The sequence below is a fragment of the Zingiber officinale genome, chromosome 2A (assembly GCF_018446385.1).
Source record: "Zingiber officinale cultivar Zhangliang chromosome 2A, Zo_v1.1, whole genome shotgun sequence".
Taxonomy (NCBI): Eukaryota; Viridiplantae; Streptophyta; class Magnoliopsida; order Zingiberales; family Zingiberaceae; genus Zingiber; species Zingiber officinale.
The window spans coordinates 160,427,930-160,446,182 of NC_055988.1; the positions used below are offsets into that span (position 1 = coordinate 160,427,930).

Consider the following 18,253-nt stretch of genomic DNA (forward strand, 5'->3'; position numbering starts at 1 on the left):
CCTAATAAAATTAAGATCCCAATTAAATATATTTAAATTTTATCTTTTTTATAATAAATATTATTAATTTATATAAAACAAATTTAAATATATAAAATTATATATAAAATTCTAATAACCATTATTAATTTATATAATCATATTTAAATATATAAATAATATATTTAATTTTTTTAAATAAATTGATCCTGTCCGAATCGCCGAACCAAAGGACGCTGGGCACGTGGCGCGCTTCTAGTCGATGACGTAGGCCTCCGTCGGGTCACGCGAAGCTCCGGCGAACCTGCACAGAAGTCGGGCCGGGAAAGGTTCCCGGCGGCGACCCTCCGACGCTCAAGTCAGGCAAGCAAACAGTGTAAAAGGGTGGCTCCAGAGATGTTTCTTGCGCGTACCTGCGGCGAAGTAAGAGGCTCTATTTATAGAGCGAGGAGAGAACTAATGCACGTTCACCGAGGTGTAGACGTGTCAGCAACCCATACTTCGGTATGCAGTTGTCAGAGCTTCGATGGGACAACACAACACCCCGTTACCAGACTAGGAGTATGACGTAGCCATGCGACTTGACGGCTGTCAGAGGGTGTTCCCTTCCTTTACCCACCGCCCGGCTAGGACATCCGTCCGGCCGACCGGGCAAAGAACGGCGTCCGGACGGCCTTAATTCCCTTCGTCGGCCGGGCGGCACGTCCCTCCACTCGGTCATTATGTACTGTTTCATTGAGCGTCGGAACCCTGGTCCTTACCAGGGTGCTTTTTACTATCAAATGTCCCTTTCTTCCAAATCCGGTCGGCTCGTCCTTCTCCAGCGAGCCACTGGGCCCTTTGACCTCCCCGTGGCGTTGACCCCTCGTTATGGGGTTCCGGATTCTTACCACCGGATCATAAATAATATTAAAAATTAATTTATATATTAACAGATTAAAAAAATTATAATAAATATTATCATTTATCAGATTTAAAAATATAAAAATATTTAAAATTAAAAAACATATAATACATATTAATAAATTAATAAATCATATTTAATTATTTATAAATTATAAATTTTATATATTATAAATTTATATTAATCGGATTTATACATATTAAAATTATATTAAAATTTTAAAAATTTTAATAAGTATTATTAATTTATAGAAATCATATTTATAAATTTTATATATTATAAATGTATATTAATCGGATTTATAAATATTAATTATTAAAATTATATTAAAATTTTAAAAATTCTAATAAATATTATTAATTTATATAAATCAGTTTTAAAAATATGAAAGTTAAATTAAAATTTTAAAAATTCTAATAAATATTATTAATTTATATATAAGTATATAACAGATTTAATAATATAAAAAATATATTTAAAATTAAATTTATTTAAACAAATAACTAATAAATTTTATTAATTAGATTAAGATATATAAAAAAATATTACTTGTTAATGACTTAATGTTATATTTCATATTTTCATTATTTTGTATTGTATATTTGTATGGTATAATTAAATTTTATTATCATATTATGTCTTGTTATATATAATTGTTTTTCCTTCAGATTATCTGTTATCAATGGCAAGCAATCCATATTCGACAGCATCTGTCACTCAACCCTAATCCGGAATGCTTAGAAGAAAGTCAAATGACATCGGATGGGAGTTTAGGATATTGATTGATCCTAAAAACCTCGACAAAATTAAATGTAAGTTATGTGGACAAGCAATGCCAGGAGGAGTGTATAGGATAAAGGAGCACATTGGAAATATACCTAGAAATGTATCTAGTTGTCAAAAAGCATCTCAAGAAGACAAAAATAAGTGCAAACAGGCTATTTTAGAAGGGAGGAACAGAAAGAAAAACAAAATAATAGAAGAACAAAGTTGTAGAGCAGAGGTGGCTATTTCCCTAGATGAAGAAAAATGTCTTGAAATTGAAGGGATGGATGGAGTTAAAAAATCTCTTCCACTTAGCCCCATGGATAGATATGCATCGGCAATTGCTCCAGAAAATGCAGGCTCCAGTGGAAGTAAAGTGCTTCGCCAAAAAAATATAAATGATGCTCTTTTCAAAGAGAGAACTCAACAAGTTCAACAATATGTTGGGAGATGGGTTTATGAAAATGGAATCTCATTCAATGTTGTTGATAATTATAGCTTCAAGCAACTAATGGAGGTAGTGGGTCAATTTGGACCTGGATTCAAGCCTCCAACTCAATATCAACTTAGGGAGCCACTATTGAAAGCCGAAGTTGAAAGAACAAAACAATTGCTGAAGAAACATGAAGAAGAATGGGCAAAGAATGGATGCTCGATCATGACAAATGCATGGAGTGATAGAAAAAGAAGAAGCATCTTAAATTTGTGTGTTAATTGCAAGGAGAGTACTACATTTTTAGAGTCTAAGGAGTCTTCAGACGAGGCACATACAGCTGAACTTATTTTTGAGTATGTTGACAAGTGTGTTGAACAAGTAGGAGCTCAGAATATTGTTCAGATTATAACAGACAATGCCACCAACAATATGGTTGCAGCTAAATTGATGAAAGAAAAACGACCTGAGATCTTTTGGAGTTCATGTGCAACTCACACGGTTAATCTCATGCTCAAAAGTATTAGCAAACTTCCACGATATAAAAATATTATTAAGCAATCCAAGTCTTTTACCATTTTCATCTATGCTCACCATAAGACTTTGTCATTGATGAGAAGTTTCACAAAGAAGAGAGACATAGTCCGACCAGGAGTTACCAGATTTGCATCAAATTTCTTCACATTGCAAAGTTTGATTGAAAAAAAAACTAGTTTAAGGGCCATGTTTACAAGTGATATGTGGGAGAAATGTAAATGGTCAAAAACAAACAAAGGAAAATTGGCTTACTCTACAGGGATGAGCATGAGTATTTGGAATGGTGTGACACTTTGTTTGAAAATATTTGCTCCTTTGGTAAGAGTTCTTCGATTGGTAGATGGAGATAGAAAGTCATCGATGGGGTTTTTATATGGGGAGCTTCTTCAAGCTAAAGAAGATATCAAGGTGGCTCTGAACAACGTGGAATCAAATTATCAGCCTATCATAGCCATTATTGAGTCAAAAATGAAGGATAGACTTGATACATCATTACATATCACTGCTTTTTTGTTGAATCCTTATTTTCACTATAAAAATTGTTCTATTGCTCTTTATGAGGAGATCGCGACGGTGATTTTTGAATGCATGGAAACTTTGCATGCCAATGAGTTAGATTTACAAGATACAATTATTAACAAAGAATTTTCAAAATATAGAGATAAGACAGGGTTATTTGGAAAAACATTGGCAGCAAAAGCATGTGAAAAAATGGATGATACATTTGATCCATGTGCATGGTGGAGTACATATGGTGCTCACACATCTAACTTGCTAAGGGTGGCATTGAGGATACTTTCATTAACTACAAGTTTATCTGGGTGTGAAAGAAATTGGAGTACATTTGAAGGAGTAAGTTTTAAACTTTCAGTCTTTAATTAAATCAGCTATAATTTTTAACGTCTTTATATTCAGGTACTAACTATAATATTTACTTTCTCTGTTTTTTTTTAAATTCACACAAAGAAAAGAAATAGGTTGGATGCCAACAGGTTGAACAATCTAGTATTTGTCCAATTTAATGCTAGATTGTTGAACAAACAAAAAAGAGAAAAAGAAAGAAATGTTGATGTCCTTCTTGCAAAAGATGCTTCAAATGCACAAGGTTGGATTGTGGATGGTGGGAAAGATGATGAAGTTGAACTAGGTTCCGAGCTCACTTGGCAAATGGTTGATGAAGCAAGTGGAGCAGATGAAAATCTACAACCTCGAAGAAGCTCTAGAGTGAGAGAACTTCATGAAGACGATTTTGAATCCGAAGAAAACAAGGATCACAATAATGATATTGAGTTTGTGTCCGATGAAGAACAAGTTATTGAAAATTATGGAGAAGAAGAAGCAGAATAAATATGAGTGTACGAGATATTATTAGTTGTCTAATTTTGAACTAATTTTGTTAAGACATGATTTATGTTATTTAACAATGATATTTTGCTTAGTGATTACTGGTTCACAATGCATTGTAATCTTGAATTGAACTATTGCTATTATTTTCTAATGTTCTACTGTTTACTACATAATTATGATAACTTACTGCATGTTCTATTGTTCAACTGTTTCTTTTACTCATATTTACTGAGTCTAGTATATTTCCTTTGTACAAAACTATTAGTTTTCTTTTATAGTTTTTCATTTTTTGGTATTGGAAAGTATGCATTTATTTCAGCATACATAGTTAGATCTCCATTGCTATGAAATTGTTTAAGACAACATTTAGATTTGCATATGATATCGCCTAGTCCCCGCCTAGGCGGCCTAGGCGCTAGGCGCTGGTCTGCCGCCCGACTAGCGCCTAGCGAATTTTAGAACCTTGCTTGTGCTAAAGAAAGACTGTTCGTGGTGCACGTTTATTGATAGCAGAGCCATTACCACAATCACGGTGAAGTACATATTTCCGATTCCTCGCTTAGAAGACATGTTGGATCAACTTTCCGGTTCAAAGATCTTCTCCAATATTGATCTTAGGAGTGGATACCACCAGATTCAAATCAAATCCGGAGATAAATGGAAGACCGCCTTCAAGACACAACATGGGTTGTACGAGTGGATGGTCATGCCTTTCGGACTATCCAATGCACCCAGGACGTTCATGAGATTCATGCATCAAGTCTTACGACCTTTCATGGGAAGATTCATAGTTGTATACTTTGACGACATCCTCATTTATAGCCCGACACGAGCTTTGCACCTTGATCACCTTTGCATTGTTTTTGAGAAGCTAAAGGCGGAACACTTGTTCATCAACAACAGAAAGTGTTCTTTCTTCACAATCTCAGTTTTGTTTCTTGGATTTATAGTGTCTACCGATGGTGTTCGTGCAGATCCATCAAAGATAGATGCAGTTTTAGAGTGGTCGCAGCCAAAAACCATTCACGACATCCAAAATTTTCATGGATTAGCCTCTTTCTATCATCGATTCATCCGGAATTTCAACACCTTAATTGCTCTTATTATTGAGTGTCTCAAGCGGCATGAGCTCAAGTGGACTGAAGCGGCTATAACTAGTTTTCAATTGATGAAGGAAAAGATGACCGAAGCACCCGTTCTAGCACTTCCAGAGTTCACCTACACGCTGAAGCATCAATCCGGGAGTCTCAATCGTGTTGCAGATGCTCTAAGCTGTCATTCTTCCCTACTTACTATTATTAAGGTTGTCGGCTTTGGATCTTTCTTAGATATACAACACATTATCAATGAATTGCATAACGAATGACACTTTGACCGAGATAAAACATTAGCCCTCATCTCTTCCGACTTCTATTGGACCAAGCTAACCAGTGACGTAGCTTATTTCTTGGATAGTTGCTTTGTTTGTAAGTAATCTAAGGGAACCCTCACCAATGCTGATTCTATTCTAGTTGTGGTGGACTCATTCTCCAAGATAGCTCACTTTGTGGCGTGCAGAAAAACCATGGATACTGTTCGGATTGCCACCAACTTCTTCAAAGAGATTGTATGTTTACACGGCATTCCTCGAACTATTACTTCGGATCGTGATACTAAATTTGTCAGTCAATTTTGGAAGACTTTATGGGAAAAGCTAGGGACGAAGCTAAACTTCAGCAGCGCCTATCACCCTCAGACAAATAGTTAGACCGAAGTAGTGAATCGGAGCTTAGGAAATCTTTTGAGATGTCTCACAGGAACCAAACCGAAGCAATGAGATCTGGTTTTACCACGAGCAGAATTCGTATACAACATATCAAAGAACATGACCACTGGTTTGAGTCCTTTCGAAGTTGTTTATGGACGAAACTCATCTAGGGTACTGGATTTAGTCCCTATTTCGCGTCCCAGACAAATTAACCCCAAGGTTGAGGAGATGGCCGAGCATCTTCGGGTTATTCATGAGCAGGTTAAGCAAGATATTCAAGAAAGCAACACAAAATACAAGATCAGGGCAGATCGGCATCAACGTCAGGTTCTTTTTGACATTGGTGATATGGTTTGGGATGTATTAACTAGTGACTGTTTCCCTGTTGGTGAATACAACAAGCTCAAAGATCGAAAAATTAGACCTTGCGAAATACTAGAAAAGATTAATGACAATGCCTACAGGTTGCGACTTCCTAGTCATTTAAAAACTTCTAATGTTTTTAATGTAAAACACCTAAGTCATTGTGCTCTGGAGCCAGATACACCCACCCTAAACTCGAGGACAAGTTCTCTTCAACTCCAGGCGACTTATGCAGGAGAGGATCCAAAATTAGGTTTTTTTTAGTTATCCGTTAATTAAGTTTAGTTTATTATTTTATATTTAATTTTGTCTTAAATCTTAGAAACCAAGTCTTGATAGTTAATTTCTCCTAGCTCTTAGGGAATAAGTCTAATTAGTTATTTTTCTGTTTAGATTTTTTTGAGAGTTTTGAGAGCTATATAAACCTATGCTTAGATGATGTTTAGGGACAAGTTATTTTGATAGTGAATCAATTGGTTTCGCTTAAGCCACGTTACGGCTACATCTCTTTTGTTCTTTATTTCCCGCTCTTATTTTCTCAAGAAGGTTTTTTTTAAAAAAAAACCTATCTTGAGCTACTTCTTATTTCGTTATTTCTCTCTTGTTTCTTCTTAATCCCTCTGTAACTTCACACCCCAGAATAATCATATTCTGCCCGGCGTCAATCTCGTACAATTCCTTATTGCCCCAATACACTGCCTTTAATTTATTCTTCTCCTTCACTTAGAAATTCTAAAAACCATCTTAGAGGCATTCTAATTAAACAAAATATAGTAGATGAAATGGCAATTTTGCACTACAACAATATTTAAGTCTTAGTTCCTCTTCCTTATTATTAGCAAATTTATAGTTAATTGTCAGTGGGTATTCACTATTTGATATCTTTTTGACTAGGATTGCTTCAAATTGATTATTTCTTAGTTTACTAGAAATGTTCCTAGCCACTTTTATCGGCTAGATATTTCCTTCATTGTGATCTAATTAAAGAAGCATACAACGAGCAAATTCAACTGGTTTATACCAAGAGTTTGCCTTGTGTTTTAAGAAAGTGCAAAAGCAATTTCGTAAAATTTGGTAAATTTAGGTATGTTCTCCAATTTGAGATGGTCGGGGCCATATCACATCTCTCAAAGTATTATCTTTATCTAAGTTTATGAAATGTATCTTTCTTATTTTTTATGTATATGATATTACAATTAATGATACTATTGCTAGAATCATAAGCTTGAAGTATACCTCATCTTCAAAGTTCAAACTAATGATTCATGCAATCTTAACTACTCTCATGACAAAGAGATTGCCTATTCAGACGGATATAGATATATCTCCCTCAAAGGGAAATGTGGCTTATATTCTTAAGAAAATTAATCCAGTAGGACCCAAGGTTTAAAATCTCATTTTGAGTCGAGATTTTGGAACAAAATGTACCAAGGGGGTGCCAAGTGTCGGTAAGTGTGCCAACCCTTTGAAAAGGAGAAGAGGGAAAGAGAAGTTCCACAAGGAGGAGAGGCGTCGATTGTGGAAGCTTAGTTTTGCAAAGGGCATGCAACCTTGCAACCTCTGAGGAAGCTTTGAGCCTTCGCGGAAGCTTCGCCATAGCTTTGTCAATCTCACAAAAGTTTTGCCATAGCTTTGTGGACCTCACAGAAGCTTCATCGTAGCTTTTTTGACGTCGCATAAGCTTCATTGAAGCTTCACCAATCTCATGAAAACTTTGTTGACCTCTGAGTAAGACTACATTTACATAAGTGTGATGTTCTATCTTAAAAAACTTATTGAAATGACAGATCTAAAACACCTTGCGACCTTGCGACCTCCTAGAACACCTCATGACCTCAACGAAAGCTTCACCGACCTTTGTGAAAGCTCTGATTGTGTTTCAGTTGTCTTGGGTTGTTCTATGTGTCAATCGCCGACAAAACAAGAAGTTTTTTACCATGTTGATAGATCTGAAACAAGATTTTTTTAATCGCTTGTAGGACATGGATCCGACTGTAGATGTATATCAAGGCAATAAGAGTTATTATCTAATTCAAGTATTGGAGATTATTTGGTAAATTGAATTATCTATCATTAAGAGACCTACTATCTCATTTTCTAAGTGATATCAGTCATTTTCTTGAGTCCTCATTTCATGATGACTGGGTGATAGCTTTAAGGCTTCTTGAGTACTACAGGAAAGAATCTTCTATACGATGGCTACAGCCATCTGCATATTATAGTGCAGTAGTGCACAAATGCAAACTGGGTTAGTTCTCCCACAGTCCTACTAATAAGTGAACCACATTAGGTCATTGTGTTCGTCTAAGAAGCAATCAAGGTTGTAAATACAAGGCAGTGAAAAGAAGAAAACAGACTATAGTGGCCAAGTTAAATGCAAAAGTAGAATACAAGGTTGTGAATCTCTCTCCACATGGGAGTTTAGTTAGCTCAAATAGTAGATAGTGAAGTTGGGTAGTCCTACTATTTAACTGATATCTGTTGTGACTACCATGCTCATTGCTTTTAATTTAGTCTTTCATATAAGGGTAAAACATAAAGAGACAAATTGCCACTTTATAGGGGGAAAAATCCAATAAAAAAAGTTATGGCTTCATTGTTAGTTCAAATGATCAATTAGAAAATTTGCAAAGTCTTCAAGAGGTCCTAAAATCGACTATATTCATAACAAATTAAGGTATTTTATCTTTGAACTAGGTTGAGGTTGAGGTTGAGGTGGCTGCTAAGGACCTAACAGATATTTTGTAAATAGAAGGGGGTAAGTGTAAAATTGCAACCAGGCAACATGTGAAAAGATACAAGGGACTATCTAGTATCAAGGGTTGGATAACATAGAACAATTTCCAGATTAATATATATGTTTGGTAGAGTTAAGTTTCATCTAGTAAAACAATACATCTAGATCCATAAAGAAAAGACTATAAAAATAAGTTTTCTTTAACTCCTCAGGCAACAGAGATAACAAAAATAAGAGATATGGGGCTCACTGCAATTTTAGAAGAAGTGCCTAGAGTAATAACGTCTCCATCTGCAAGTTCAATAGGATCACTGAAGTTTCTTGATCCAGAATTTGAGTGGTGAATAGCTTGAGAATTCAAGAAAGTTCCGTTCAAGCTACCCTTGTCCACAAGCTCCCATCTTAGACTCTGTATCAAGAATTTAAGGAGTTAGACCTGAAAGAAGTAACATTTAGGACATATACCATAAACTATACCATAAACAATGGAGAGAACATGAGAAGGAACAATGAGAAATAAGTTAGTGAATATGAAATGCATGTGTTATTCATGTTGATCGTACAAAACTTCACAAGTTCAATAATTCTATAAAAAGTTTTATTAGAAAGACACCTAATAAAAGCAAAAATAGCAGAAACAATCATTGAATGGTGGGAGTTTAAAATAAGAAACATGATACCTAAAATGAGAACTTCAACTGTCCAATGGAATAGCAACAAACAAACAAATTTATAGGGATAAATGGAAATTTTCATGTGAATGGTTTACTTTTGAGTTCCAACTTATATATGCATGCTTCCCTGAGACCTCAGAATCCTTCAGTAACAAATCATTTGGAGAAACCCTTCCAAGTGTCAGAGGAAGCATAGATGAGTCTACTGACTCCTTGGAACAGCAAAGACCACATGAAGGGCCAGCTATGACTTCCAAGGTCAGGCTGCTTCCTGCACTTTTAAATGAAAAATATAATTTAGATTTCTAGAAAACTATGATAGAAAGAAACTTGTACACCTACAACAACAACAACCAAGTCTTATCCCACTAGGTGGGATTGGCTAATAGAAATTTATACACCTAAGAATAGAAAATAGAGTAGGCAAAACTGTACGCAGAATTTTTGGATTTGTGAAAGCAGAAACTAGACTTCTGTGCTTCTCAGTATCATAGCTAAAATCTCCTTGGATCAGATTCCTCTCATCTAAAGAGCAACTTGGTATCACTGAATGCCTAAGTGTACTGCCAATTTGTTGAAAGTCTTGCAAAACTTCATCAGAAATGTCCAGTGACAAACTATCTGCTGTAGCAATTAAAAATGTGAAGATATATTAAGCAAAAAAGAAGTTCATGTTAAAATACTGACCATACATAAAAATAATGTAATTACCTTGATAAGTGTCAATTGGTTGAAACTGACTTCCTCTAACAAATCCATGAACTTTGGTGGAGGCCATGTCTCCATCAATTTGAATTCTTGACGCCTCAGGAAAACTTCCAGGGATATCATAGCTTTCTCCCAAGTGATGATCGACATTTTCATAGAGTAGTGGTCTTTCAAGATTATCAGTCTGAAAAGGGAAAACCAGTAACTAAGCTACAGTCTCTAGAAAACACAAACAGAAATCACAGAAATAGATAGATAACAGTAAGAGTCTTAAGAACAAAATGATTGCTTACTCAATTGGAAACTACTAAAATTCTCATAAATACTCGGCGCAGTTTTCAAGGAGGTTTGAAAAGTCTTCACAAACTCTTTGGATTTCAAAGCACTCCTAGGATAAAAAATAAGGTGATTGGAAAATGCAAGACTAATGTACCTTAGCCCAATGCACCAGCTTCTGTACCCATATTCCAAATTTCTTTAACCAGAAAAACGAACCCTTGAAATAGGATATCTAAAGATTTGGCAAAGTGTAAAGTTAAACAAACTTGAAGAAGATATTATCAAATAACATATAAGAACTAAAGCAAAAAGGGACCATGAGAAACAAACCACTTGGTAGTGGCCAAAGGTGGAAATAGAAAGTGGAAATATGAACGTAACCAAGGACAAGTCATTGGTCTACCCTATGTAGGAACAGATAATTTAACATAAGATGCAGGCTTGCTGTTACAACTAGCCTCTTTGATCATATCAGAGTGTGTATAGTCAACGTGCCTCTAACTTAATCGCCCACACATCTGTCTTTTTTTGTGAAGAGCAAGGAGGTGACAATCAAGTATATTAATTATAAAATTTATGATAGTAGGGGCAATTCGTAGAGAGAATGAATATACCAAGCAAGAAATGCAACAACTGAGAAAAAAAAGAGAAAATTGAGCTGCCACTCAGTTCACAAAGACATCAATAAACCAAATGAAAGACCACATCAAATCACTCAATCTGCATTTGAATTGAATCGCCCATGTCTGTACAAGAATAAGCCCATGGATCTGTTGGTTTGTCAACTATGTTGTAAATCAAACAGCGCCAATGGTATTCCTTGAAGATATTTTTCAAATTCTGCTACTGAAAAGTATGAAGAGTATGATTTCAGGGTGAGAGCAGGAAGGTCAAGTATGCCGATGTGGCAATGATCTAGGTAGTTCTTGATGAGTGGATTATGGAGAATAACATATTAATGAAATTTGATTCAACCATAGAACAAATTCTTTCAAATCAGGTGTAAACTAGTGAACCCAAAGTCCATTTGTGATGATGTTGTAAGATGATTAGTTAGAGTGTGGTCATTTAGTGAGAGGTCTCATATGATGCATCATTGGAATTGATGAGATGAGAGTTTTAAAAGGATTTGTATAGGTAAGGGGCTTAGGGCAAGTTGTTGCTGTCAAAATTTTAAGAGCCCCAGAAGTTTAATGGGGCAGTTATTCTAATTGTAAATATGAGGAGGATGAACATGTAGCATTTTGGTCTATCTTTAATCTGCTAAAACATTTAGCATGTTCTCCAATAAATCCAGATCAAAACATCTGCATACAGAAAAAATTAGCTGCATAAGACACATTGGCATAGACAGAAGTATTCAAGTGATATCACACAACCAATTTAGCTTGTTTTTCCTCTTATCTTGCTCAAGTGAGCTTGAACCATGGATTTGAAATGTTTCCAATATCAGTGATACATGCCAAGGTTCAAAATCTCAAACCGTTCTAGTGTTTCGACCTTTGACGGGAACGAGAAGTATGGTGCCGGTAGCAAATTGAAAGTACAAGGAGAAAAGGGATGACGAAGAAAAAGAAAAAGACAAGACAAGTCTATTGTTTGCTTTCCATCAAGAATACTGTGATTTTGACAATATCTTGTATGGAGACACAATACAAAAAAAATAACAATATTGTCACAATTTTAGCATGCCAATGGGTGTTGAGTGTTGACATGAAATGATACTCCTCGATATAATTGACATAACAACACAAGAGATAATGTTTTAGTATCGAGTAGATCGAGTAGAACCTCGAGTTTCAGTATTTATTGGAATGATACCTTTCGACCATTTCGTCCAGCACAGTACCAAATTTCAAATCATGATACATATTGACAAAGAATGGTGATAACAGATACTGCAGAACAGAGCAGTTAATCTGGTTCCAGGTTGTGTGGAAGTCACTTTTCCTTTTTGCTGGCAATTACTTCAAGAAGTGTTTGACCACAACTTTAACCCTTGGGTAGGAGGGTACTTTCCCATTCCACTTTTTGCTGGTGTGATGCTAAGAAGAATATGGATGCCTAGTTTTGCATTACATTAAACTATTTTGCCTAGCATCAAATCCTATCTTACCCAACAATAACAATCTGAAATCCTTGTTCCCTTGCTCATACTTATCATGTCTAAAAACGCAAGTTTAACTTACAATCAGAATGTGATACACAAAAGTTGCCATACTTTAACATATTTTTTTCCTTTTCTTTACATATTCGATTACAAGGTTTTTGTATAGCTTAGTGGTCTCTAGTACTACCGTGTCCATATGCCTTCCATCTATTTATTTTGTCATTTAATTTTCTAAAGAAATTAAAATAAAGTACGGTTATTTCATATGCTGAATTGTAGCTCAAATATGTTAAACTAAAGTTCTAAAACACCCTTATTCAGGTCCTAGTTCATATATGTCAAGTCAGAAATCTGGAATCTAGTAGTGTAAAATTAAATTCCATTCTCAACTAACACTAATCTATATGCTTATCCAAAAAAAGGTTGCAACATACAGTATAATTCCATAATAAATACACAAATTTATTGGCTAAAAGAAGAAAGTAAATGGTTTTATGTTATTTAGTGCATTGTCATCCCATAAGTTTCGACCTCAAGGAAGCCAAAAAAAAAAACCATACCATTCATCCCACTCATAGTATCAAGCTATTTATTTTGATTACCACTCCATGTACCCGTGGCATCGTGTTTGACACAAATACATGTCAAATAGACACATGCCAATCAGTATTGAGAGGAGACCAAGAGGTTGAACCTTGACTCACCCTACAATGGGTTAAAATATAAAGTCATGTTGATTGTCATAGCCAAGTTGTGTCGATTGACATGGCTGATATTTTTTGTTCAGGTCCCACACCAAGACATGGAACAACGTCAATACATCATATACATGTGATCCATCTTCTACAAGACTGATCACCTCACAATCTCCTCTACCTCATGATCCACCCTCCACCCAACTGATCTCCTTGATCTCCTATCCTCAACCTCGCAATTTGTCTCCACATTACCAATCTTGACTCCTCAACCATGCAACCTTCCTCCTAGCAACTCCACAAGACCAAAGCTTGCTCACAAACACCTCAATCTCGTAGCCATCCTCCTTGCAGTTCCATGTGACTGAAGCCTATTCACTCCACAACGGAGAAACCTTGATTCCGCATCCATGTTGATGTTAGGCAAAAACCCCTTGACAATCAAAGGCTTCTTTAGAACACAGGTCAATATCACTCCAGCATCTGCAACACCTCTAGGTAAGCTCCATTTCCTCATCTCCTCTTCTTCTTCCTTTCCCTCTTTTTCTTCTTTCTCCTCCTCTTCCTCATTAGAACAACTGCCACCTACTACCAAATGGCACAACACTATCCATTTCGGCTAGAGATCGAAACCTAGGCTCGGAATGAAATTTTAAACATTGCCCTACTGTAAAATTGTTTATCCCCATGTAAATGAAAAGATACTCTAAATAGATAAAATGCTCCATGAGTGCTCAATACTATGTGATTTTGTTAAATATACTATTGCTACTGACTTGAGTAATACCATTGACCTAGTAACTATAAAGAAACTATAATTAAGGAGATAAAAAAAATCTTCCTGTTATGTGATATTATTCTTGTCATGGTTCTCCTATAAACATCACGTAATGAAATAAGGTTGGAGTAGAAAAGTTATTTAACAGCACTATCAGGCATATTTCTATTAGTACCATCTGGAATGGTTAGCTAGAGGATGTTATGATGTTGTAAGTCATAGTAAAGGATGTAGGATCCATTGTCTATTCAACCCAGGTCATGATCTGATTGAGAGTCAAACAGAAGCAAACCAAGTCAACATTATATGCTTCTATCCTCTATAAAAACACAGATATCAAGCATTCCTTATTGATCTATCCTATTATAGCTCTATGTTTTTCCACTTTTGAATACTAGACAACAGTCACCAGCAATTATTGGTCATTTCTAGTCATCCGTGTTCTCCAATTGTGCGTCTACTTTCTCATATGTCCTCGTATTCTTCTTCCTCCTTTGTTGTACCACTTATCTCCACTTCTTATCACCCCCAATCTCCTTTCATTTAGAGAATTCCCTACCTTCATTTCTTTTCTCCCAGAATTTCACCTCTCTAGTATCTCTCCCTATCCCTTCTACCTCTTGTACTTCTTTATAAATCACATATTTCCCCTCCCTAATTCTCCTCATCTCCTATTTTCCTTCCTATCTTTATAATTCACTTATTTCTCTCCCCTATTTTCCTTTCTTTCTTTCTTATTTCTCTTGTGTCTTTTCTCCTTTTTCATTCAATATTAAATTATTGTTTTGACGATGGTTTCATAATGTAGCATACTAACAGTACCTCTAGGAATTCGCCTCAATGATTGTTAATGAAATTATGGAAACAACAAATTTCATTGATTTCTTCATTTACATCATATTGTAAAACGAAGAGTTTAATTGATTTCTTGTAGTGTACTTACTAAATTAAGCTCACAAATAAGTTTAGGTTCTTTCTAATACAAAAGTTAGTAGCATGAACCAGAGCTGACTATCCTCCTTCCCAAGTTAAAATCTTTACTTCCATTTATTTAAACAATTTACTTGAGTTTTAGCTGCAATTTGCATGATTCATGCTGATTTCAGCTCCAAGGTTATAATGGTTGTTGGAACTTCTACACCTCAGACTGGTAGTATTTCCCAAAATAACAATCGGAGGCTCCATCTCAGATTTGATGTAGAAATTTAGTCCAATCATCTAACTTAACCATTACTCAGTAGATAATGTGGGGGGCTGTCAGGAAGCAGAAGGATAAAACTTGCATATGTTGGCTACATGAAGTTCAATCTTGCTCACAAATTTCTGTCCTATTTCCTATTCCTAAGAAGAGAGACCATGTCGCCAAGAAAAACCGCTAAATGCATAACCATCTAACCTGCAAATACTCAATTTGTAATTATAAAAAGCCAAAAGCAAATCGATAAAAATATTCCTCCAAATGCAGATTTAGTTGCTGTGTCGAATTTGTTATCATTTATCAAATCCTTCAAAAGCTGACAAAGATGAATAAGAAATACATACAAAACAACTTTATTACACAATAAATCAGAACTTTTTTTCTAGCACGCATGACAATGCAACCAAGAAAGGGCAATCAGATCATCAGCAAGATCAGAGATCAGAGTTATTCGATCAATAAACACACGAAGCTAAACGGCGAGGAATAAACTAGAGCACCAGAGAAGACCCTAAACCGAACTCCACAAGGGCAGGGCAGGAAGAGCAAAGGAAGGACAAACGTAAACAAACCTTGACGGAGGAGGAAGAGGATGCGGCGAGGAAGAAGCGCCAAGGGCGGCAGGCCAAGAGGAAAATGAGGAGGAGGAGGAGGAGGAGGAGGATAATCATAACAACGAAGACGCCCTTGAGGCTTGAGTGCATCTCCGATGAGGTGGTGGCGTTGGTGGTGCTGGTGGCGAACAGGGTCAGCGATTGCATTGACTCCTCATCGGCTCCCGAGAAGGAGGGAGATGGGGCGAGAAAGGCGCTTTGAAATGGTCGCATCGCTCCCTGTTCCGCCGTGTCGCTGCTCCGTGCCGCTCGGGTCGGGTTGCCCGTCGCCGTCCACCCCTCGATTTTAGTTCGGCCTTTTCTCTTTGTTCACGAGTCACGACTCTCCTTGGCCTTTGTTTGGTGTCGTTGCTCTCCTTCCACTGTCCGACTCATGCATCAATTCGTGCGAGTGCGCCGCACGTGCGCGCTCCTCTGCTTGCACCAGCGCACCTTCACGCAAAGTCGATAGCCAATTATTAAAAAAAAACATTTTTTCAATTGACACATTTAGATTTAAAAATAAAAAATAAAAGACATTGTTCTAATCTAATACTAGACGAAGAGAGACTTGTAACCTTTTATTTCTATCAAATCCTCATATTTATAAGATAAGTAAAGTGATATAAAAATAAAAAAATATAGTGACTCATCCATCAATAATTTATTATAACACCCATCCTTAGATAATTAGATAATTTGAGAATTCAACATTGCCTCATTGAAATTATGCCACTAAAATCAGTGGGAAAAAATCTGAACAAAAGAAAACAAAAAGTAAAACAGTAAATATTTCTCATAATTTTAATTATTGAAGATCTTTTAATTGATACATTTTTATCTTATGAACTAATTTCTTGAATATCGACAACGATAATATTTTTGTGAATAAATCGGCTATATTATAACTAGAACCAATTTGCTAGACATCAATGCCACAATTCTTCTAAAGTTCATGAGTGTAGAAGAATTTTTGTGAAATATGCTTTGTTCTATCCACTTTAATATAATCTTTCTTTAATCGTGCAATACAAATAACATTATCTTCAAATATATCGGCGGACTATCTTTAGTTGTTATTAATCTGCATGATTCTTAAATATGTAGTATCATAAATCTCAACCATATATATTCTCGACTTGCTTCATGTATTACAATAATTTTAGAGTGATTTGATGATGTCATTGTTAAAATTTGTTTTGTTGACTTCTATGATACAACAATACCTCCTCGTGTAAACGCATAGCCTGTTTAGGATCTAGCTTTATGTGTATCTGAAAAATAACTTGCATTTACATATTCTACTAAAGATGAATTTATTCTTATCAAATAAAATAACCTCATGTATGTTGTACCACGGAGGTAATGAAATATGTGTTTTATATTATTTCAATGTATTTGGGTTATAGATGAGTTATATCCTTCTACAAGGTTAACAAAAATGTAATATCTGGGTGAGTGCAATTGGCGAGGTATGATAATCACTAATTGCACTAAGATATGGTACTTCTGGACCAAGAATGTTTTCTCTATATTTAAGTGGGCGAAAAGGATCCTTCTTACTATCAACGGCTTTGGAATGACAGTAGGATAAGTTTTTATCCACTTTTAGGGGCTTGGAGTTATCCAGGCGCCTAGACCATTGCTCACGTGGACTCGAGAGTGATCCACAGCAATGACTCTGTGACGAGGCACCTGGCTAGCGTCGAGGTTGTTTGAGCGCCCGAACGATCACTAGCTTCTTCTTCAATCGCTTAGGTGATCCTCCGGCCTTCCAGAGTTGAGTGCACCCAAACTCAGTCCCCAGGGCGTAGCACAGCTGGGGGCGCATGGTTTCATGGCCGAGAGGTCCAGGGTTCGATCCTCAAAATGGCATTACATAAGATTAGCATCCCGGGAATGCACTTTCAGCTGTGTACCCATTTACCTCCCTCCATATCCATGGGACCAGCTCTAGGGGGGTCGTTGATGTGGCGGTTCCATTTTTTTTTTTAGTGCACCCAAACCCAACTCTGGTCTTCTCCTCGATCAATCTTCCGCTCTGACTTCTCGTCCCTTAGAAGAGTCACGTGCATCCTTCTCGTTCTACCGGTATACTCTTCCACAACTTCTCGTCTCTCAGATGCATCAAGTCTGTCAACTAGATTCCCATGTCATTCTTCTTGTCCGCGTTCCGCTCCTTCTTGCATTCCTAAGTCCTTGCACACTTAGACACACGAAATCAAATGCGCAGAGTCTAACTTAACATGGTTTACCACATTTAAATCAACATAGGGTACATACAATCTCCGTCTTTTTAATATGAACCAATCCAAGTTAAGTTAAGTTTAAATCAAAACAGTAAACTAAATGAATATGCAATTCTAGTGCATTTAATTTACAAATTAATGTAATTGATATAAAAAA

The 18,253-nt window shown here is 36.1% G+C and overlaps 1 protein-coding gene across 3 annotated transcripts in view; it reads right to left on the reverse strand.

Annotated features, from left to right (window-relative positions):
• The window catches only part of LOC122042906 (protein phosphatase 2C 70-like), a 48,926-nt gene extending 32,720 nt beyond the window's left edge, over nucleotides 1–16,206 (reverse strand). The window contains exons 1-6 of one of the 3 annotated variants that reach the window (XM_042603299.1): nucleotides 15,827–16,206; nucleotides 10,628–10,705; nucleotides 10,198–10,378; nucleotides 9,922–10,107; nucleotides 9,582–9,757; nucleotides 9,063–9,221 (exon numbers count right to left, since the gene is read on the reverse strand). In XM_042603299.1, coding sequence (XP_042459233.1) covers nucleotides 9,063–9,221; nucleotides 9,582–9,757; nucleotides 9,922–10,107; nucleotides 10,198–10,378; nucleotides 10,628–10,705; nucleotides 15,827–16,081 — 1,035 coding nt within the window. In that variant the 5' untranslated portion in view covers nucleotides 16,082–16,206. Of the gene's footprint in view, nucleotides 1–9,062; nucleotides 9,222–9,581; nucleotides 9,758–9,921; nucleotides 10,111–10,197; nucleotides 10,379–10,627; nucleotides 10,706–15,826 lie in introns of all 3 variants that reach the window. The other 2 variants (XM_042603298.1, XM_042603300.1) reach the window with 2 other exon arrangements.
• Nucleotides 16,207–18,253: the final 2,047 nt, after the last annotated feature.